At 43.2% G+C, this 23,046-nt stretch overlaps 1 protein-coding gene across 1 annotated transcript in view; it reads right to left on the bottom strand.

The window, feature by feature from the left end:
- Positions 1 to 22,090, bottom strand: part of PARVA (parvin alpha) — a 145,773-nt gene extending 123,683 nt beyond the window's left edge. Inside the window, exon 1 of the mRNA XM_039863455.1 lies at positions 21,834 to 22,090. Within this exon, the coding sequence (XP_039719389.1) occupies positions 21,834 to 22,089 (256 nt within the window). The 5' untranslated portion in view covers position 22,090. The remainder of the gene's footprint in view (positions 1 to 21,833) is intronic.
- Positions 22,091 to 23,046: the final 956 nt, after the last annotated feature.

Below are 23,046 nucleotides of genomic sequence, written 5' to 3'. Positions count from 1 at the left end.
CAGCTTCTTAAGATTCGTGACCGATGTGAACATCGATGCCACAGAAGCTGGACTGGCTTCAGCATTTTCCACTGTCTATTGTGTGCTACAAAACACTATTTTGTAAAAGGTTAATGGAAACGTCTTGAAAAATAAGCTCCTATAGGTGAAAAAATGTTTTGGAGAAAGTGTACACCATACCTTACTTTGACACTGCTTTGGAAATTGAGTGCATTAAGCCTTAATAAGAGAAAAAAGCTCCTTGAACCCAGCTCTTCCCAGACTAATTTGAACATAGCGTAGTTTTTTTGTGGACACTTATTAGTAGCTTTCTAAATACAATTAGATAATCTTTCATTCTAAATTCCTTTAATGTCCACATATTTTTGCTAGTTATAATTATTTGCCTATAAGGTCGCTATATATTCCAATTACGGTCTTTTGCATTGCTTGAAACTATCTACTGACCCAGGGAGGGGACCTGAGGCTTGCTGGGGTGGGACGCACCACAATGAAATACGCCGGTGGTACCACCACCGCTACACTCCACCCCAGCACACACTTTGAAAGGGTGCGCTTCGGGGCATTCTGAGAAAGCACTGTCTTATTAAGAAGTATCTCCTGCTGTTATTGAAGAGCAAACAAGCCCTCAACAAGTCTCTGTAAGGAAAATATATGTCAACATTTAGTGCTGGACTCCAGCCCAAGCTTTCCTCATCACTCCTCGGGCCTCACTTTGCCCACATTGCTAGGATAGCACACAGCACACAAAGGATATGGTTAAATATTTGTGTTCTAGAGGCCTCTAGAATTTCTTAAAATCATCCAGATTTCAAAAATTCTTCCTACTTTCCCCATACTTAACAAAACTACATCAGAAATTCCAATGCACTCATAGTTTCCAGAATTGATTAATTCAAGCTGGCCTGTAATACTTACAAAATAGGCTCAAATCATATCAGAGAAAGAGAGAAAGAGATAAAGAAAACAACACATCTACCTATCTATCGATCGATCGATAGAGATAGAGATATATAGATAGCTGAGGAAATAATTGGAAATAAGAAAAGTTCCTGTCTTACTCTATTCAGGCTGCTATAACAAACTACCATAGACTGGGTGGCTTAGAAACAATAGATATGTATTTCTCACGCCTCTGGAGGCTGGAAGTCCCAGATCAAGGTTGGTTGTGTCCTCACCTGTGGGAAGGGAAAAATGGCTCTCCCTAGAGCCTCTTTTATAAAGGTACTAATCTCCTCCAAATCACCTCCCAAAGGCTCCCACTCCTAATACCATCACCTGTGGGGTAAAGACCTCAACATTAAAAATTTTGAGAGGATGCAGACATTCGAACCATAATAGTCTCACATACTTGCTACATTATTGATGCATAGTATTTGGTATGAATTCAGATGGGTTTTTTGTGTGTTTGTTTTTTTTTTAAAGATGTGGACCATCAAGATCATAAAAAAGCAGATCTGGCAAAAGAAAAAAGGGGAAGGACCTAGACAATGGAGATACCACACATCAGCGGTCCCCAACCTTTTTGGCACCAGGGACCGGTGTGCCTTTGAGAATCTAATGCCTGATGATCTGCGGTAGAGCTGAGGTGGTGGTGCTAACACTGGAGAGCAGCTGCAAATACAGATGAAGCTCCATTTGCTCACCTCCTGTTGTGCGGCCTGGTTCCTAATAGGCCACAGACTCATATTTGTCCGAGGGTTGGGGACCCCTGCCATACATCAATAGGTACAGACTTTATATATGGATTTACTTGGCTTTCAATCTAAAGTAGTTTGAAATCTGTTCAAAGGAAGACAATTTTATGCTCATGTCCAACTGAGTATAAAGCAAAAGAGGAAATATAAATGGCTACAAGCATGGAAAATGTTCAACCTCACCAGTAATCAAAGAAATTAAAAACAATTAAGGTTGTTTCCATTAATTAAATTATGATAATAAATGCAGAAAAGGATGTAGCTAAACAGGAACTCTCATAGACTACTGCTGGGAGCATACATTGGCACATCCTTTTTAGAAATTTGGTAATATCTATCAAGAAATTTAAAAAGCTTCATATCGTTTTACCCAGGAATCTCATTCTAGGAGATCTACCCTATGGAAATAATATTAAATATGGAAAAATACTCTAAAACTGTTTACCATCATATTTTTATCAGTGCAAATAACTGGAAATACACCACAGTCCAAGACAGAAGGAATAGTTTGGTAATCTATGGTACGTCTTCCAGATGGAATATTATTATTATTATAGTCATTAAAGATTATACTCAATTGTTGTTTACCGTAACATTGTAATGAGAAATGCAGTGAGAAAGAAGAAATGTATATATAGACTAAAAATAAAAATACACATAGAAAAATACTGGAAATAAATATGCTAAAATATAAACAGTGTTTGTCTAGGTCTGTGCTAATCAGAGTGTAATTCACAGACCAGCATCAGTCTGTGAACGGTGTGTTACCTGTCTATCACGAGAAGAAAATAATTTCATAGTATACGTTTGGAAACTTTTAGCAATTTGACATTGATGCAACTTCCAAGCGCATGTTCTATGAAACTGTATAACTGAATAGGGTATAGATAAGCTTAAATGTCATCAAACTTGAGAGTCACAGGTTATTCAAGTTGTACTGTAGTTGCACACAGTAGGACATCACAGTCCACAAAGGAATAGAAATAAAAAAGCACTGGCCCTTCATCTAGACCACTGGTTACGTGGTAGCACTGTAGATAAATACTTTTATTTTCTTTTATATTTTCCAATTTTTTTTATAATGCTATATTTCTATTATAAGAAATGTCAATATAGTTTTTTCTTAAACACTAGCAGAAAGAAAAAAATAAATGCCACTTGACTACTATATTTTTTAACTTTCCTACAGAAATGTACAAACATTTGCTGAGAGGCAAGATGATATACTGGTTAGGAAAATAGATTCTAGAGCTGACAACCTGGGTTTGCAATCCTGGCTCCACCATTTACTAACTGTGGGCTCGCTGTTCAAACTCTCTGTGCCTCAGTTTACTCATGTGGAAAATGGGGATAATAGTAGAATCTATCACATAGCTACTTATAGGATTTGACAGAATTAAATAAGTCATTATACATAAGGCTCTGGAAAACAGTAACCTCTACAGAAATGTTCACTATTATTATCACAAATCAGGGGCAGTGGTGAGAGCCACAGCCAGACCATATTTCTTAATCTTTTATTAGAAAAATCGATCAAGAGGAACAGCAGAAAAGGTAGTTATTACAAGTAATATTAAGCGCTTTCTGTGTGCCAGGTTCCATGATAAGCACTTGACATGAATTAGCTCTAATTATTAATAACCCCAGAAATTGGAACAAAATTCTCTTCGCTTCTATTTCGTAGAAAGGAAAACTGAGGTTCAGAGAAATGAAGTGACTTGCCCAGGGTCACCAGACTATTAGGTCTGTCTCTCTCCAGGGCACTAGGCTAGGCACTAGAGGACAGGGGTCCCTGGAGGCTAGACCTTGAGATCCTTGAGAGCATAAATGTACTATGCCTTGTTTCCTGATGGAGCCAGGGTCACCAGCCTATTCAAAAGATCTGGCCAAAAGAAAAAAATCCAGGACTCACTGGGTCCACTTCACCTAGGCCAGCAAACAGCAGCTGGCCTTCCTCCACAGCCTGTGCGGGGTGTTGCTCCTACTAAGTGATTTAAGCACTGAGGAAGGCAGCTCTTGGAATGTAACAGGAAGATACAGGGGCTCATGAGTCATTCTGCTGCCCCTCCTTACCACAGTCCTGGACACAAATTATCTTCGTCATTTAGTTTTCTGCTCCTGGTTGGCTAGGGGTTGATGGAGCAGCCATCCCTAAAAGGAAGTCAGTCTGTTAATAAGTCCCATCTTCCCCTGCCAAAGGACTAGAGGCAAAAAGAAGGTCACTGGCAAGACCCAGCTGTGTCTGGGCCTGGAGGAATTCAAGGAAGCAGAAAAGTGCATGCTGGGCTTGTGGAACACTTAAGGACACTGGCTTGGGGATGCTCCTCCTCCAATGAGAAACCTGGGCCCTCTGCAGCAGATAGGGTCCATTCCAGGAAAGTGTGAAACCTCTAAATGTTTATCCTTAAAGCTAAAGGGAGAAAACAAAAGTCCTCCTTTCAGAGAACAGGGGCAGGAAGCCTGGGAGTGGGGAGACAGTTAAGAACACACAGGATTTTGCCTTGTAATCCAGAACATTCTGTCTGTACCAGAAGCCTGAGAATTTGATGCCTAAAAATTTGTGGCCAAGGAAAAGCTTTTCCAATAAAACTTAGGATTAGGATAACTTTTATTTTCTACCCTCTTTTCATGACTGAATTCTTAACAAGAAATAAGAGTTTTAAAGTTTGGTTAGGCATTTTTCTTCCCTCGCGTTTCCTTTTTGGAGAGCAATTTGGTAATACCCAACGAAATTCAAGCCTAAGAAATTTTTGACTCAGCAATTCTACCTATAAGAATTTATTGAACAGATAAACAGGTAATGAATGTTTTACTTGTTTGCAAGCACGTTAAATGCAGCATTGTTTGGAGTAAGAAAACACTACAAAAGAACTTAAATGTTCACTGATAGAGAACTGGTTAAATTTAACTATGTCATATCCAGACAATGCATAAAGTGTTTTAAAAATGAGGTAAATTCATATGTGAAAGATATTCAAGACAAATAGGTAAGGGGAAAAATATAAACTGCTAAATGTTTTTGACAGTTGTATAATACAAAACAACTTATATGCTTGCAAAACATTTCCTATATTATGCTATTATTGCTACTTATACGCTATTATCACTATGATTATTGCTATTATAATAGGCTATGCTATTATCTCTAAAGCCTGAGAGTAAGAAAGTGAAAAGGGGCCCTATTTTACATTTCTGGTCTCCTCAAATTTTTTACCATAAACATCAACATCTTTAGCTAGATTAATAAAAATAGACGCGATAATATCACTAGCTAAACGTAAGGGGTAGGTTCCATGAAAGCAAAGACACAGCTTTTTCTCTAGGACCTTGGCAGTGTCTACCAAGGGATCATATTTACTGAACGCCAGGCCCTCCTCTAAACGCTTTACAAGTACTAATTCCTTTCATCTTCATGACAACAACTCTGTGAGGTGGTCCTAGTAACATCGCATTTTGCATATAAGGAAGCAGGAGCTCAGAGAGGCTGATGAACATGTGTGGTGGAACCAGGCAGTCTGGTGGGCTCCAGAACCCAGACACCTCCCCATCAGGCTGCCTCCCAGTAATGTTTATTGAACAAATGGACAAAGTAGAAAAACTGCCAATACGTTTTAAGACTAGAAAAAAGTGAATAATTAAACAGTGACTACTGTACTGTTTATTCATCACTGTTAATTATTACTGACGAATGAAAAACAAAGGCTACTCAGAAAAACAAGCCTGTTAAAGTGGGCAAAGCACTGGACTTTAGGACAAAGAAACTGATTCAAATCCCTGCTCTACCATTTAGTAGCTGATAGACCTTGGGCAAGTCACTGTACTTCTCTGAGCCTCAGTTTCCTCATCTGTAAAATGGGGATGACAAGAACTCCTGGGGTTACTGTCGGGATTAAATGTGACATCATATATGAAAGCCCCTAGGTGCTTGACATATGTTGGATATGTGTAAAAATGGGAAAAGATGCTGAAAATGGAATAAAGTCTGCTCAGAGCATCACCAAGAGGACCCCATCTTTCTCAACCAGCTGACTTTTAAAAGTGAATTGAAAAACTTATATTTATATATATTCCAATAATCTGAGGAGAAAATCAGGGTTTTTAATTGTTCTGATCTTGCCTCTAGAATATTGATTTAGGACATTTAATACCATCTCTAAATGCCAGGCTTAATTTGCATCGGATCAGAAGCTGGGCTGCTGAATGTTGGCTGTTGATTTTAGGCAGGGACTTGGGAGAGCCTGCAGCCCACCTCCCTCCTGGCTAGAGGCCAGCCCAGAGCCAGCTTCACCTGGGACTCAGAACTGGCTGGCTGAGGAGGCTGAGTCTTTGATGGATTTTCACTGTTTAATTAAAGTGCAGCTGGGGCTTGGGGCCATGCTGTACCTTTCAGTAAGCTATTCATCACAGGTTGCACAACGAGCCTGTGCTGAGAACCATTTGGCGAAGGCAGAGCCCAGACTTTGGTGGGGTCTCTCCCTTGCCCAGGAAGCCTGTTCTCCTCCCTTTTGGAGGCCCCCAGGGCTCATCTTCAGAATGTCAGTTCTCCAGGCACTAAATGCTGACCCCAGGGGTATCTCAGAATCAGAATTCAAAAACTGGCCAATGGCAACCAAACAAAGTCCCTAAAGATTCCCTTTACAAAACATTCCAGGCTGCTAATCTGTTCTTCAGCAAACATATTCCATGCTCTGAGCCCACCATCATTCCACTTAGCACCTAGGGGGCTAAAGAAAGTCCATTCATTAACATCTGATTCATCAAAGTCTTCTTTTTTATAATTATTATAGAAAATTTCAAATATATCCCAAAGTAGAGAGACTAGTACGACAATTCTCCATGTACCCACCGTCATTCTACGACAATGAGCAACTTGTGGCCTCATTTGTTCACACCTACACCTCAACCCCTACACTGCAATATTTGAAGCCAGTCCTAGACATTTTATCACACCATCCATAAACATTTCAGTATGTGTCTCAAAAAAGATAAGGACTATTTTCTTATTTAACATAACCACACCATCATTCTTACAGCCTACAAATTAACGATGCCTTAACGTCATCAAATCTCCAGTGAGTGTTTATATTTTCCTGATTGTCTCATAAATGACTTACAGAAGTTGATTTGTTTGAAGCAGGATCCAAATAAGGTTCTAGCTCAGTTGTGATTTGTACTTTTAGTGGCTTTGGCTTTCTTATCTGCTCTTCCCTTCGACCTACACCTAGCACACTGGTTTCACGAGAGGGTGCTCAAAGCCCAGAGATACCACTCGCGTACAAGGCCGTGGACACATAACCAAGCTCTCTAGCTCTCTGCTTCAGCTTTCTTACCTGGAAAATGAGAATAAAAATTCCCCATCTCATGGGGTTATTGTGAGAATTAAATGAAACAGAAGATATAAAAAGCTTAGAGCAGTGCCTGGCACTGAGTGAACACTCAATTAATACTAGTTCTCATGGTTATTCTTTTCTGAAAGACAAAATTCCTAGGCACACCATCCAAGCAACCAGAGTTATATGTGGGAAGAAAACTGAGTAAAAACTCGTGAAATTCTCCACATTTTTCTCAGACTTTGAGCTACTGTTCACAGCAAGGTGGTAGAATGTGCTAGTTAAGAGCAAGTCTCTGGAGCCAGACTGCCCAGGTTCAAATCTCATGTCTTCCACTTGCTGGCAATAGCAAAACAATGCATGTATTTGCCAAAACTCATTTCCTTTCCCTCTGGGCAGACAACTAAACTATGTTTCCTGGCCTCTCTTGCACACAGGTGTGGCCACATAACTAAGTTCTGGACAGTGGTAAGTAGGCAGAAGTGATATACATCATGTCTATGCCTGGTCTGTAAAAACCTCCCACTGCAGTCTTGTTCTCTCTCTCACACACTGGCTGATCAGTAAGGACTTAAAGAACCCAGAGGAAGGCAGAGCCATGAGATGAAAGGGGCCTAAATCCCTTAATGACTACATAGAATACAATCAAAGCAAAGATGATGCCATGGTTCTGCTATAAGCAAGAAATAAATTTTTATTATGTTACGCTCAAGAGAATTTAGGGCTTATCTGTTACAGCACCTAGGGTTACTTTAACTAGTACATTAGCCTTGACTTTGGGCAAATTATCTGTCCTCTCTGACCTTCACTTTTCTCATCTGTACAGGGGCAAAGATGCTAATGATACCTATTTTGTGAGGTTGTTAGGAAGATCAAATAAGTTTACATAAAGCACCAGTTATATTGCCTGGCCCATAATAGCACTGTGTAAATGCTTATCCCTTATGTCATTATTACCGTTGATGTTATCATTATTATTTGAAATGTCATGATATATCAAGACTTTCCACATTTCATTTAAATGTACAAGTTCTAAATCTTTACTATTTTCCTGGTATGATTTTTTTTTTTTAACAATTTGCAGCTAAAACTATATTCCAGCCAAACAACTTCCAATTTAATAATGAAAGCCAGTGATATAATAAGATTATGACAATTTGCTTAACAGGAAATATTTCAGGAATACAGTCATTCTGCAAAATGAAATGCGCCATTATAATACAAGATGCAGCAAGTCTCCAGTGCTCCCAGCCAATGTTAAAAAAGTGGAAGAATGAGACTTCCTCAGCATGCACCTTTCTGCGTTAGAGGCCAGGGCTCTCATCACGTTTAGGACTGAGGAGATGTGCACTAAACTCTATGGAATCTAAAATCCCAGTGCCCAAAAGATCTATAAATAGCCAAAAGCACATGAGAAGGTGTTCAACATTATCAGTCACCGGGGAAACGCAAATGAGAACCACAATGAGATACTTCACACCCACTGGGATTGCTATAACCAAAAAGACAGACTACAGCAAGTGTTGGTGAAGATATGGAGACATCAGATTCCTCATATACTTCTGGTGGGAATGGAAAATGGTGCAGCCCTTTGGAAAACAGCCTGGCAGTTCTTCAAAATATTAAACCTAAAGCTACCATATGACTCAGCAATGCCACGCCTGGGTATATACCTAAGAGAAATGAAAACATACGTCCACACAAAAACTTGTACTTGAAAATTCATAGCCATATTATTCTTAATAGCCAAAAAGTACCAATAGTCCAAATCCAAATGTCTATCGATTGATGAATGGATAAACAAAATGTGGTATATTCGTATAATGGAATGTTTTCTGTCATAAAAAGGAATGAATTACTGATACATGCTATAATATGGATGAAACTTGAAAACGCTATGAAAAGTGAAAAAAAAAAAGTCAGTTATAAAAGTCCACATAGTGCATATCATTTATATGAAATGTTCAGAATAGGCAAATCAAGACTATAGATTAGTGGTTACTTGAGAGCAGGGCAATGGGGAAGGGAGGGGAGTGATTGCTAATGGGTACAAGGTTTCTTTTTGGAGTGATGAAAATGTTCTAAAATTGTGTCATGATTGCACAACTGTGAACATACTCAAAAAAGTCACTGAATTATACTGTTGAAATGGGTGGAATGTATCACAATAAAGTCACACTATTTTTTAAAGTGTACACTCCTCCATAAAGACCATCTTTCCTCTGGACTTGAGCTGCCATCAGAAATTGGAGCACATTCCCACTTCATCAGAAGCCTTTGGGAATTATATGCTCTGTGTTAAAACCGAGGTTCGTCTGTGTGTGTAAGTGACAATGCCATGATACACACATGCTAATGAGTCAGAAGCTCAGGAGAGAGGTCATGGCTAAAATGTAGCTTGGGACTAGTGGTTACCAGAGGGGAGGGGTGGGGGAGGTAAATGGGGTAAAAGGGGTCAAATATGTGGTGACAGAAAGAAATCTAACTATGAGAGGTAAGCACACAATGTAAATATATATATGCCTTACTGTTAAAATGTACAGCTGAAACTTACCAGATTTCGTTAACCAATGTCACCATAATAAATAAATAAATAAATAAATAAATAAATAAATAAATAAATAAATAAATAAATGATAAAAGTGTAGCTTGGGGAGTTACCAGCACATCCAAGTAGCAGATGAAATTGTCATCCACGCTCCTATGAAAGCTGACAACCCATTGATACCAATCCTGCACAAATACAACCACCCGATACCAGAGATTCGAGCTTTTTTTTTCTCCCCAAGGAGCATAAGCTAGACTATGAATCACACTTCCCTGAATCAGTAATACTGAAAGGGCTACGTAACTGGAAGCCCAAATTACTTAAATTGATGTCATATCATTTGAAAAGCTGACATTCAGGCCCTACAAATTGAACGACAATTGCCATCTATCCAATTCATGGCCCTGGACTCCTGTTACCCACCTGCTCTAACACCAATTTAAGCAATTCTGAACTTTGATCTCCATGGCAGAATATCTCTGATTTATTGAAGTGTCAGATCCCAACTGTGCTAACATCCACCCCTGGCAGGGCCATTACAAGGTGTGAAATCTGGGTGCCCATCACCCCAGCCACGTTCAGCACAGTGACAATCAGAAGGAACAAATCAATCTGCCTCTCCATAGTCATCATGGAAGCCTTGTAATTTACAATAATGACAGGCATGGAGGAAAAACGGGCAAAAGGATCATTCTGTTCTCCAGGCACTTAGGAATGTGTTGGAGGGGCTACTGAGCCCCTCAAGAGAGGCCTTGCAACCCTCAGCCAAGAGGCAGTTGCTATGCCTTGCTAGAGGCCAGTATCCTGAGTTGCTTTAAAATGGAATTGTGTTACCCTCCTTCTGTGGTCTGCAAACAGCATCAAAACTGTCGGTTCCTGCTGCCCCTGATTCTCCCAGCTTTCATGATTAAGTACTTGTCCTCTGCAGGTCTGTCATAGGGAGCCAGGGATAGTTTAGCCTTTTGGTAAATAGGAAAACCCCTCCCCACTAAAGAGGAAAGTTTATTTACACGCCTGGAGTGTAAGGGGATGAAGTGAGAGGCAAGACCTAGGTTCCTGTGTGAGTGCTGGCAGCCTCCCCCACCTAGCTCCCCTCAGTGAGCCAGTGAACCCTAAGTCCACGCTGAGACTGTAGCCTGCCATGGCCCCTCACCTACTCAGCTGCAGTCCTGATTTGCCTGCTAAGTTCTGCCAGCTTTTGTCCCCAGGGCCCTGAATCTGAGAGTCCAACCTAGACTCAGATGAGCCTGATTCAGGACTCAGGCACCCAACAGATACCAAAAGTCTCTGTACCCCACCTCCTCTGTGCCTGCCTCACCTGACCTGGACTGTCCTAAGCAGACCCTCTTTCTGACTCCTCTCTCATTTCTCCTCCCCACTGGGGCTCCGAGCCTGCCCCACAGCCAAAGCCATGTTGCCCAAGACAAAAACTGCTTTAGGAACAATTGTTTTGAATTGAAAAGCCAATGTAATGCTGCAATTGGTAGATTCATTATTCTCCCAATGAATGTACCTTGTAAATCGAAACGAGTGGAGCTCCTGCTCCACTGAGCCCCTTGATGTAATCGGGAGCCCTGCCACCTGGGTTTATGTCACTGAGGGAGCAGAAACAGGCTGACAGCCTTGCCCCTTTATAGTCCAACATCATCATCACCAGGAGACCTCCTGTGTTTTCATCAATAGCATTATTCATGGCTCCTCAATGTCAGGCTATTTTTCACAACATAGAAGAGGGGAGTTGCCTCTGGATTTTAAGAGATAAGGGAATGAGTGAAGGAAATGGGGTATGATTCAATGATGAAATAAATACCCTTGACACATCACTCCCAGGGAGGGTGTTTGCCTCCATGGGCGACTCCCCAGAAATACTCCCTGCGGTGCTGGGTGTGATAATTACCTGCTCCAACAGGTTCAGAGCCATTCTTAGGAGACAAACACCTGACTACTGACTCCTAAGGCAGATTGAGGAAACTGAGCCCCTGAGGCATCAGCCCAACCTGCTGTTAAAATCCAACTGAAACTCAGAAGGCTCCCAAATCCTGTCCCTTCTCTTGTCAACCTGGCTTCAAGCATGTGTCTCCTAAGGGTCCCTCAACCCTGTGAAGCTAAATGTGTCTACTGCAGTGATTAGCCTGGTGTCTTGCGATGCCCTCGCATTTGTCTGTGGTTATCAGGTTGTGAGACAAGTCAAGAATTCAGAAGTTGGGAGGTGGGGAGGAAGTGGTCAAGAGAAGGAGGAACTTCTTGACCAAATCTCCACTGGGCCTCGCTTGGGAGTGGTAAGAACTCAGCGGGACAGGGGGTGGGGACTGTGACTCCCAGGGGAGCTTGAAGGATGACTATTCTCAAGATGGCCATGCCTGGGACCTGTTGTAAGAAAGAGCAGGCACCAGGTATGACATGTGGGGCCATAAACGGACGGAAAGATGGCCATGAGAGAATGTTCTGAAATAAAGATTTGCCTATACTCTGTACGTGTTACTACTAGGCTGGAAATGTGCCGGCCCCTGACGCCTGAACCTCCCACCCACCCACCCCTGTAGGTAACTTAGTGCTGCCAGCCAGGAGCAAACAGAAACCCTCAGCCTAACAATGTTGGTTTTAACTAGGAAGACTACCCAGACTCAAAAGCATACGTTTTTCCCTAATTATCAATTGTAAATCATTGACAGTAAGCAAGCCAATTGTGAGCCTTTGACTATGTAATTGCACTTCTGGGGCTCCAAGCAAAGGAAATTATTCTGAGTAATTGGGGGCGGGGGGAGCTTTAGGCAGCGTTATTTCTAGAAGGAAGGGGGGAAAAGAGGGCTAAAAGAAATGCTTAAGTAAACCATAAGACACTCATTCAATTATGCACCTAAAAAGTGTTTGAAAAGATCTGCAATAACATGAAAAATATTTACCTTATAATACATGAAAAATGATACAGAATATTTATATACACAGTATACTCACAATTATAAACCAGGAAAAAGTTATAATGAAGAAAAAGAACAGAAAGAAAGAAATCAAAATTCTAATTGTGATTTGCCTTTGGGAGCTGGAACTTCATACGACTGTTTTCTCTATTTTCCCATAAATCCCACAAGCATGGGTTAATTTTATAATGGGAAAGAAAAAAGTTTTTATTTAAAAATATCTCATGCTAAGTGATACGGCTCACTCTTCTTTTCCCCAAGAGAATGTGCAGTAGTGGTTCAGAATACTTCCGCTTAAGCCAATTAAGTCCTCTGCTTCCTCCACCCAGGGCATAACATTTCCCTAAGGCTGGTTTGCAGAGAAGACAAATGACACTAGTCACAAAGTTTGGTTTCCCTAAGACTTTGTCAGGCGGGTACGTTCCAAGCACACAGAATTATCACTTAGTAAACGCTAACAGAACTAGGTTTTAGGTGAGTCCTCTAGTGAGCCCCACACCACGCAAACATGAGTCTCAGGCCTGAGCAGAAAAGAAGCAGCTGCAATAAACAGACGCGAGGCAAAGCTCAGTGAAACCGTGGCATCAAGCCATTCTCTCCTTTTGGTGGTTCTTTTCTTGGTGTTTTGAAGGCGGGGTGGAGTTCCTGTGCGGGGGCTCTCCCGCGGAGGGGTAATGATAGTGGCCTTGCCTCTGGCTCATTTTCAGTTTTCCTTAACTATGTACTCAGTGAGGAAATGAAGCTGAGATGTGCAGGGGAGAACAAGGGGTCAGCGTGAGGGAATTAAAGGAATTCTGAATCTCTCTTGTAGAGTTTCAGTCTGCTCTCTTCTCTCATCTCCCCCAAATGTTGCAAAGAGGCTGTTTCACTTCAGTCCTGGTTCACTTAAGCAAGCTAACGTGAATATGTGAGACGCCGTTTCCACAAAGCAAGCTTTTCTGGATGAAACACAAAGAATGCTGGCCTCTACACTCAGCCTCCTCCCCACCTTTGACCAGCGGGCCTCCTTGCAGGCTCACTGCTGCCAGTGCATGATTGGTGCCCGCTGATTCTAGGACCCAAACCTCTGGTCTCGGAGGCCTTTGTGTGTTTGTCAAACAACAGGGCTGCGAAGTGATAATGTCTTCCCCAAAAGAGTAGATTCCTGGAGGGAGGGAGGAGGCAGTTTTTATTACACACACACACACTCCCCCCCTCCCCCAAGAAAATGAGGAATCAAGGGACCAGAAGAGTCATCTGAGGTTAAAGCAGAGTTTGAAGTAACCTGGGGACATCCTTATTTCTTATTCAGTAGGAATAAGATGCCCATTGATGATTTGGGCAGTTAATAACCATTTTGAGGGCATCTGGTAAGTACCCGGTGCTGTGCTAGGCACTGGGGATACAAATGAGAGCAAAACAAACACACTCTTGTCCTCCTGGAGTCTGCGGGGGGAAAAGGAAAGGGAAGGATGAGGTCCAGGGCCCAAGGCGGAGGAGGCCTCCTTGCCCTGGGCCTCGGGCGAAGCCCTCATTTGGATTTCTCAATGATTTCAGGCTGTGGAACATAACTGAAAACAACAGAATGTTTACAGGTTTTTAAAGTATTTTATTTTTATTTTTAAAAGTCTTTTAAGTTGCAGAGCTTTCCCCAAATGTGTTCTTTTTTCCCTGTAACAGTGAGTAAAGATTTTTAGATGCTTACAAATGTTTACATGAGGATCTCATCCCTCCTCCTGTACTAATGGCTAAAACGTAATTACGAACTGTGCTTGTTAACCAAATAGAGATATTCCATGAGACAAGGAGACCGATTCCTAATACGGAGGTGTCCTTGGGCCAGGGCCCACTTATCCTGGTTTCCATCTCCTCCTCCCGACACAGAGGGGCCTTCATTAGTGGAGGAAAGAAAGAGGTCTTTGTGATGATGTCATTCCCAGACCACCCTACACAGACAATAAAACTGAATTTGAGAGAAGCCTGGTGAAATGAGAATGCAGAAATCATAGAATACCAGAGCTGCAAGGGCCCTATGAGGTTATTTAACCTAATCCCCTGATGTCAGAAATGGGCAAAGGGGAAGAGACTTGTCTTAAATTGTACAATCAGTTTATAGTGGGCTATTTTCACCAAGGTAAAAATGGGGAAATTCATTCCACAGAAATGCCAACATTATTATGGGTCGAATATTACAGGAGGCAGGAGGGCTACAGGAAGAGGGCTTACACCCACAAATGGCTGCAGGCGATGTGGCCAGTGCTACCACAGAGGCAGGGACAAGGTGGTGGGGGGCCACAGAGAAGGAAGCATCTCACTCCTCCAGGCAGAGCTACGGAGGGCATCAAGCAGAAGTGGATATCTGAGTTGGATCTTGATAATGGAATAAGAACTTGTTGTATGGAGAAGGGGAGAAGATCATTCCAGAAACATGGAACAGCATGTGTAAAGGCTAAAACATGTGAAAGAACACGGTGAATTTGGGGAATAAAGAGTGGTTTGGTATGGTTAAAATGGAGGCTTCTTGCAAGAGAAATAGCAGAAATTAGACTAAGGATCAATCGCGAAGGTCTCGAAGGCCACACTAAGAAGTCTGTCCTGGGGGGACATTATCTTTGTGTTTTAAAAGATGACATATTGGCAAACGGATGAAGGGTGGGCTGAACAAAAAAGGGCTAGAGATAGACTAGTGGGGTAGATACTGCAATATCCCAGGTAGAAAATAAAGATAATACTTTCTTCAAAAAATAAACAATCGCAATGAAAACAAAGAGTACTCGTGGGGCCTGAATTAAGGCAGCAAAAAAGAACAACAACAACAAAAAGAATATTTTGACACATGAAAACTATGTGAAATTTAAATTTCGGTGTCCATAACTACAGTTTTATCGGACCACAGCCACACTTGTTCATTCACCTATCATTTATGGCAATGAAGGTAGAACTGAGTAGAGACCAGAGGGCCAGCAAAGTCTTAAATATTTACTTTATGCTCTTTAAGGAAAAGTTGCTGACCTCTGAAATAGAGGTGGATGGTCGAGTAATAGAGCAGATTCGAGCATATGGGGCAAATAATTCCACTGAGGGCATGCTGAGTTTGAGAATTCTGTGACATATCCAGATGGTGGAAAGATGCATCTATTCTACAGGTAAAGAACTGGATTTGAGAAACATCAATGGGTAGATGGGAGAAAAAGAAACAGAGGGCAAAGCAAATGACGTCAGAACCCTAGGAAATGCTGCTGAGGGGGCAGACAGATAAGAAAAGCCTGAGAAAGAGTCTGAAAAAGAGTCATCAGTGACACAGGGAGTAAATTCAGTGTGGATAAGGTCAAGGGAGAAGAAAATTTTAAGGAAAAAAGAAAGTCGAATAACGTCAAATGCCACAAAGAGCCCAAGTGGAATCAGTGTTGAAAAGGAGACAGTGGGTTTGGAGGCCTTAGTCCACGAAGCATAAACGATGGGAACGGAAGGGACTCTGCTGCTGGCTTCCAGGACTCCACACTCTCCCGGTTTTCCTCCCCTCACATGGGTCACTACTTTTCAGGCTCTCTCGCTTATTCCTCATCTCCCAGCTTCTAAATGTTGGAAAGCCTTTGGGCTCAGTCCTTGGACCTCTTTCTTCTACTTTCTATCCATATCCCCTCCCTTAATGATCCCATTCAGTGTCGTGGCTTTAAATACACCTACCTACACACCAATTGGGATATGTCTCCAGCCCAGACCTCCCCACTCCCAACTAGATCCCTAAAACCGACTGTGAACTCAACATAGGAACTAGACGTCTAGTTCCTATGAACTCCAGCTTTCTCTTAAAAACAAGCTCTTCCTGCAGAATTCCTCACCTTAGCTAAAATCAGTTCCATCATTCCTGTTGTTCAAACCAAAATCCCTGGAGTCATCTTGATTCTACTCTCTCATCTTCCACCCAATCTTTCAGTAAATCCTATCCACTATACCAGGGGTCCCCAGTCCCCAGGCCAGGAACCGGTAGTGGTCTGTGGCCTGTTAGAAACCAGGCCACACAGCAGTTGAGCAGCAGGCAAGAGAGAAGAAGCTTCATTTGTATTTCCAGCTGCTTCAGCACTAGCATCACTGCCTCAGCTCTACCTCAGATCATCAGGCATTAGATGCCCATAGGTGCACCCATCCCTGGTGCCAAAAAGGTTGGGGACCACTGCACTATACCTTCAAACTATATCCAGAATTTGATGCTCACCCCCTCCACTGCTACCACTCATCTCTAGACCATGACCATCTCTCACCTGGATCATGATGGCATCCTCCTAACTCGCCTCCCTTCTTCCACTCTTTCCCCCTCAGTCACTTAACACCATCAGAGCAATCTTATTAAAGCTGAAGTACGGTCATGTTATTTTTCTGTGCAAAATTCTCCAAAACCTCCCCATCTCACTTGGAGTAAAGGCCCTGGTCTCACAATGGCCTCCAGGGCCCTACACAACCTGTCCCACCCTCACTAATTGCCACCATTGTCCATAGTTGTGTTCACTCTCTCTTCTAATAACAGCGACCTCCTTGCTAGTCCTCAACACACCCGGTCCACTCCTACCCTTTGAATTTGTTATTCCTTTCACCTGTAACATTCTTCTCCAAGATACACACATGGCTGTCTCCCTTCCTTCCTTCAGGTCTTTACTCAAATACACTCTTCGCAGTGAGGCCTTCTCTAGCCATCCCCTTTAAAATCGCCAACCATCCCTCATCCCACAACATTCCATCTTCTCTTTTCCTGCTTTATTTCACTCTATAGCACTTGTCACCACTCTACCAAAATACACATATTTTACCAATTTATCTCTTTATTATCTGTTTCCCCTACTAGAATGTAAGCTCCAAGAGGGCAGAGAGTTTTGTCTGTTTTTTTTCCCACCGCTATATTCCAGCACTTAGCACAGAGCCTGGCACATGGTAGGCACTCAATAAATAACTGGAGCAAGAATGGGAATAGCGGATCAGGAAGCGACTAGGAGATAAGAAAGGGAAAGCCAGTATAGACAACTCTTCCAAGACCTCTGGTAAGTAACTTAAGAGGAAACCAGTATCAGATTTTCTTCAAATAGGAAAGACTCAAGCATATTTATAGAATGTTAGGGGAATAGATCAGCATGAAAAAGACTGAGGATATGAGAATAAAAGATATCTGGCTATGCCAAATCTGTGAGAAAGGGGAAATGAATGGCCTCGGGAGAAAGGAGAGAAGGGATTTCCTTGGAAGGGACTAGGGCAGGGAGGAGTGTGAAAGGAGCGGTGTAGATAGGGGCAGGGAAGGAGGGCAGTGAAGAGAAATTGAACGACCTCATACCAGGTACTCAGTTTTCTGTCTCGAAGTCTTGGAAAGTACTTGAGTGGTGAGGGTTTGAGGAGGCACTTTGCAAAATGAAAATTCAAGCTGATTAGGAGGAAAGAGAAGGATTGCTCATCCATGCTGAGGGCTCCACTCTAGAAACCATAAGTCTGTTGCAGAGTTTGGAGATTTCCCCCAGTGATACTGGACAGCCAGTGTGAACCAAAGTGATAAGGATCCTTATAAAAATTATTAAGTTAAAGCCCTTACTAAACACTTCAGGCACTGGATGAAATGTAAAACTCTGAAGGAGAATAAGTAAAGGGTAAATGACAGGAATAACCATTGCTGCTGACCTAATTTAGTGCACCTTCAGCTGGCAGATGCAATTCAAGATGGTGTTCTTGGAAAGACCAAGTCTCAAGGATAGATCTAGAGGAAGGAAAATGAAAAGTAGCCTTTTGGCAAATGGACTCTGAAAGGCTAGTCTAAGAACCTACACAGGAGGGCCGTGTATGGCATAATCGGTGACTGGAAACCCCAAAAAGACGACCCACAGAGAAAAACAAAAGCCTCTTAGCTTCAACTCACTAAAAGGGGCTAGATATTTTTAAAATGCTGAAATGTGACATTTGGAAACCAGAGGATCTGACTTGCAAGGAAAGATCCCTAATTTCCTAAGGGACCTAAATAGTGCTTAGATGAGCTGCATACAGTCATAGGCTACTAGCCTGTTTGTAGACCTGTAGAATCTTCTGCAGTCCATAATGAAAAAACTATTTCAAAATTTAAAGACTATATAAAATCGAGCTATCAATTTTAACAGCTATTATTATTTGTGCCATGCTACGCATAGCACATACTTTATCTAATTTAAGCCTGGCAACCTCCATTAAGGAAGCAATTTTTATTCCCATTTTATAGATGAAGAAACAGAGGCTTTAAAGGATTAAGGAACTTGTCCTAAATCATAGCAATAAATAAAGAGCCAGATCAAAAATCAAACCCAAATGTCTCTACCAAAGACCATGCTTTTAACCTGTATTCTCTCTTGCTCTCCAATGCTATTTTTTCTTATGAAAACACTACAGTGATGACAAGTTTTAATGTAGTCTCATGAAATTTATAGTCATTCTGTGATGTACATCATAGGTGTTCTTAGGAAGACATATTGTTATATGAAATCATTGACCTAAATATTCTAACATATATTATGTCTTTCTAATCCATGTCCTACAATGGGACACAATAGGTATCAAAATGAATGAATGGTAGTCCTTGGGCCCAGGAGAATTCTATGCCAAAGCACCAAAATAATCTGTGGACAGACCAACATCAATGATCTTGAGGAATCGTGAAGAATGGGAGGTTCTAGAATACTAGCGGTAAAGTGGAGGAAGGTAGCTTCTGCAAAGCACAGAGCTGAGAGATTATACAGAATCCAGAGCAAGATCTAGCCGTATTGTTACTGAAGTGATGGTTAGTAGGCCCCTGACAAAGTAAAGCACTGATCACTGAGACGCAGCACATGCTCACTAAGAACAGGTCATTTCAGACCCACCCACTGCCTTCTTTGACCTTGGGCTCACAGAACTACTAGGTGCAGCAGCAAGCAGTTGGAGCTGAGTGATGGTGGGCCCCTTTAAGAGAAGCACATGCTCTTCAATTCACCCATTTACATCCCCTGGATTAGCTAACAGACTGAATGACAGAATAAGGACTTAACAGTTAAGTATAACAAGGATTAAAACAAGATCTTGCACTTGGTTTCAAAAACCCAATAGAGTAAATCTGAGATAGGGAAGGGAATGCTTGAGAAGTACCAAACAAAAATATCTTTCGGCTGATAGCAAGCTCAATGAGTGATAACAGTATGATATAGTTGGCAAAATAAAGAAAAACAGCCTTGACTGCATTAATAGAACATGATGTCTGTGCTAGAGCAAAGGAGGTGACAGCCCTGTTCTAACTAGGACTAGCTGGACGGGATTACTACTGTACTATGTTGACTTCTGAGCACCTTGCTTTGAGACGATCTGCTAGCTATTCTCCATTGCCCCCACCCCCACTCCCCACTATCATTTATTCTCTGCACTGCTCTGTCCCTAAAGGAGCTGACCCCTACATACAACATCACCCAGATTCCCTTGCCCTGGTGACTTCCCACTGGGTCTAGCCAATTTTAAGTACCAGAGAAAGATTCCGGGCAAAAAGAAAGAGAACACGCAGTCTCTCTTGTGCCATGTCTCCCTGCTCCACCTTCACATTTCTGACACGTGTCCCTCTACAGCTGCAGTTTGTCAGGCAGCCTCTCACAGCTCCGGCTCTCAATGGGTTCCGATTTGCTTCCCTTGTCCCTCCAGGTCTAGGGGTGGTAACAGTCCCCTGCCACCACTGCTAGAGCCTACGTTCCTCATCATCTCTTGGGGCTCCCTTAACTCTGCCCACACTTCTGTAAATAGTCCTTCCACTACATCGTTTTCAAAGTCCCAACTAAGTTGACCTCACTGAAAATGAAGAGATAGGATGTCAGTGTGCCATAAAATCATGTCTACGAGGACCAGCTATAGGAACAGAGGATGTTTGGCCTGGTGAAGAAAAGGCTGAAGGAGACAGGCTAGGCCACCTGAAAAAAAGTGAAGGGCCACCAGCAGACTCATTCTCCTGGCTCTTGGAATAGAATAGTAGTAGATACAAAAAAGACCAGCTTTTTACTTTTACAATAAACTTTTCTAAAGAGTTGGCAATGGTGGTGTGAGTATTCCCAGTAGGTCATGAGCTTTAAAAATTGAGTTGCCCAGTCTTAAACGAGAGAGCCCATATCAGGGATACTGAGGGGAAAAAGTTAAAAGAGTAGTCTAGAAAAGGAATTTCTAAGCCAGGATTTGCTACCAACTGCACATTACTTAATGGTTTGCCAAAATAACCAAATAGAGGGTGGGGGGACATTTTGGGGTATATGTTTTGCTGCTTCTCATTTCAATATAGAGAATGGAAGGCTAGTCTGTTGTGTTAAATTTAATAATTCTCAACAATGAAATTTTTAAAATTCTTTTTTATGCTTTAAGATAACTCAGGAACATGAAACTTATTTTACATCTCATATCACAATCTTCAAAAGTGCTATTCCTACACCAATGAGCAGTCTATATATATTAAAAAATGAACCAAGCAACTTCTATCTACCCATCTTTCACTACTCCTTCTTCAGGACCGTGACCACGTTTTTCAAACCCAAAACCAGGATGCGAAATCTGCCCTTTAGACAAAACATTTCCCACGCAAGCTCTTCTAGAAAAAAATAAGATCGCCTCAATTCACCTGGGCGGGGGAAAAAGGAAATGGTTTTTGCAAGAGCTCTCAAGTTCACAGAAGGGTCATAGTCATGATGCAAAGTGTGTGTGTGTGTGTGTGTCTCATCCAGGTTTTCTCTTGGGGTGAGAGTTTGTCATCCACTACACAGCAGGACCGCTAGGAAAGCCAGCTTTTCACTCATTCATTCGACAAACATTTGATGTTGATCTACTCATTAATACAGCCACACCGGGCCCTGGGTATGGACAAAAGATCTAAAGAGGCCAACGCTGCATCTGGACTTCAGCAGGTCTGGGAAACGATCTGATTTCAAAGACCAACGAAAGGCAAAGAGTGACGGCGCCCAGAAGTTTCAGTAGAAACTTGAGAAACGCCAGCCTTCGGGCGCGTAAAGGGCGGGGACTTGGGGCCTACAGGAGGACGCCGCCTCCAGGCTGGCGGGCCGGGCGCCTCCAGGGTCCTTGGGCCAAGCGGCCCCGGGACCGAGAACAGGCGTTCCCCGGTTCCAGGCCCGGGTGGCCCCAGTCAGTCGCCGCAGGGCCCTGGAGAGCAGCGCGAAGGCGACCACCAGCAGGGAGGTGGTGGTGGCCCGCGGGGCGCTCAAGGCCCCGCCAGACACAACGTTCCTGGAAGCGCGCGCACGCGTCGCCGCGCCCCCCTCGGCGCGCTCCCGCCGGCCTGAGCCCTGGCCCCAAGGCCCCCGGTACCCGATCTGTGCGGCTCGCGCTGCAGGGCCATACTCACCCTCCTTGGCTTTCTTCCTTCGGGCCAGAGTCCCTCCGAGTTTCCCTAAGAAGGAGTCATCTTTTTTCCTGGACGGGGGCGACTTCGGAGTGGGGGACTTGGGGACAGAGGGCGACTTTTGCGGGGAGGTGGCCATGGCGGCGGAGCGGGCAGCTGCGGGCCGGTCGGGACGCGGAGCTGGCGCTGGGCTGACGCGGCGGACGCGGCGGGACTGAGGCTGCGGCTTTCCAAACGGAAGCGGAATTATTCCAAGCATTTAAGGCAGCTCGCACTCGCCTTTCCCTTCCCTCTCTCCCTCCCTCGCGCCGCCCTCCGCCCTGCGAGGAGCTGCGCGCTCGGGCCCTCGCCCTGGCCAGGCCTGCGTTCCAGGTCCCTTGGCTACCGGTAGCAAGGGGGATGGATACCGCAAATCCGCCCCTTGCAGAACGTGCGGCCTTATCTCGTGTGTGTGAGACCCTCCAGCCTGGGAGCCTCATTTCCCCTGGCTCTGCACCCAGCACAGATCCTCACACAAATCAGGAGTTCAGTGACTGCTGAACCGAACCCACCTGTTACTCTCTCCCACTGTCTCCACCCGGCTACGTGTTGAGGTGCTTGCACTTCCCCTGCATTTCTACCTGTACAGTTACTAGGCCCAGGTTTTGAGCCTACGAAAGAGAGTGAGCCATCTGGGAAGAAACAAAGTGAACCGAAACGTGTTCAAGCCCCACCAACTGGGTACATCCGACCATTCCTGCATTTATCCGTAGCTGTGCCATAACTGGGCACACCCACCCTCCTCTTCACCCCACTCCAAGACTGAGAAGTTTGTAATTCATGAGCACAGGGCCAAGGCTTCTTAGAGACATCCCTATTTCTAGCAGCTCAAAGATTTGTGCAAAGGAGGATCCCAAATATTGGTGGAAATATGAATGGGAAGGTACAACAATCGGCTCCTGTGAGACCCCTGCCCCAAACTTATCCAGCCCGAGTAAAAGCAACAGAGTGACAACCAGACTCATTTGGCATAACAGAGGAGTCTCATGGTGGAAATGACTAAAAGGCACATTTTATTGTGCTTGCCCACTTTAAGTTCTCACTTGGACTCTTCTGTCTCACACTCACACAGCCCCTTGGCAGTGTGTTTTCTCCAAGTAGCTACAGCTGATTGACCTGACCCAAAGGACTGCTAATACTTGACTGGAGAGCAGCCAGATAGTCTCAATCAAGAGTC

The sequence above is a fragment of the Pteropus medius genome, unplaced genomic scaffold (assembly GCF_902729225.1).
Source record: "Pteropus medius unplaced genomic scaffold, Ma_sr-lr_union100, whole genome shotgun sequence".
Lineage (NCBI taxonomy): Eukaryota > Metazoa > Chordata > Mammalia > Chiroptera > Pteropodidae > Pteropus > Pteropus medius.
Note: the sequence above shows the minus strand (reverse complement) of the source record. Positions and strands in the feature narration are given on the sequence as shown.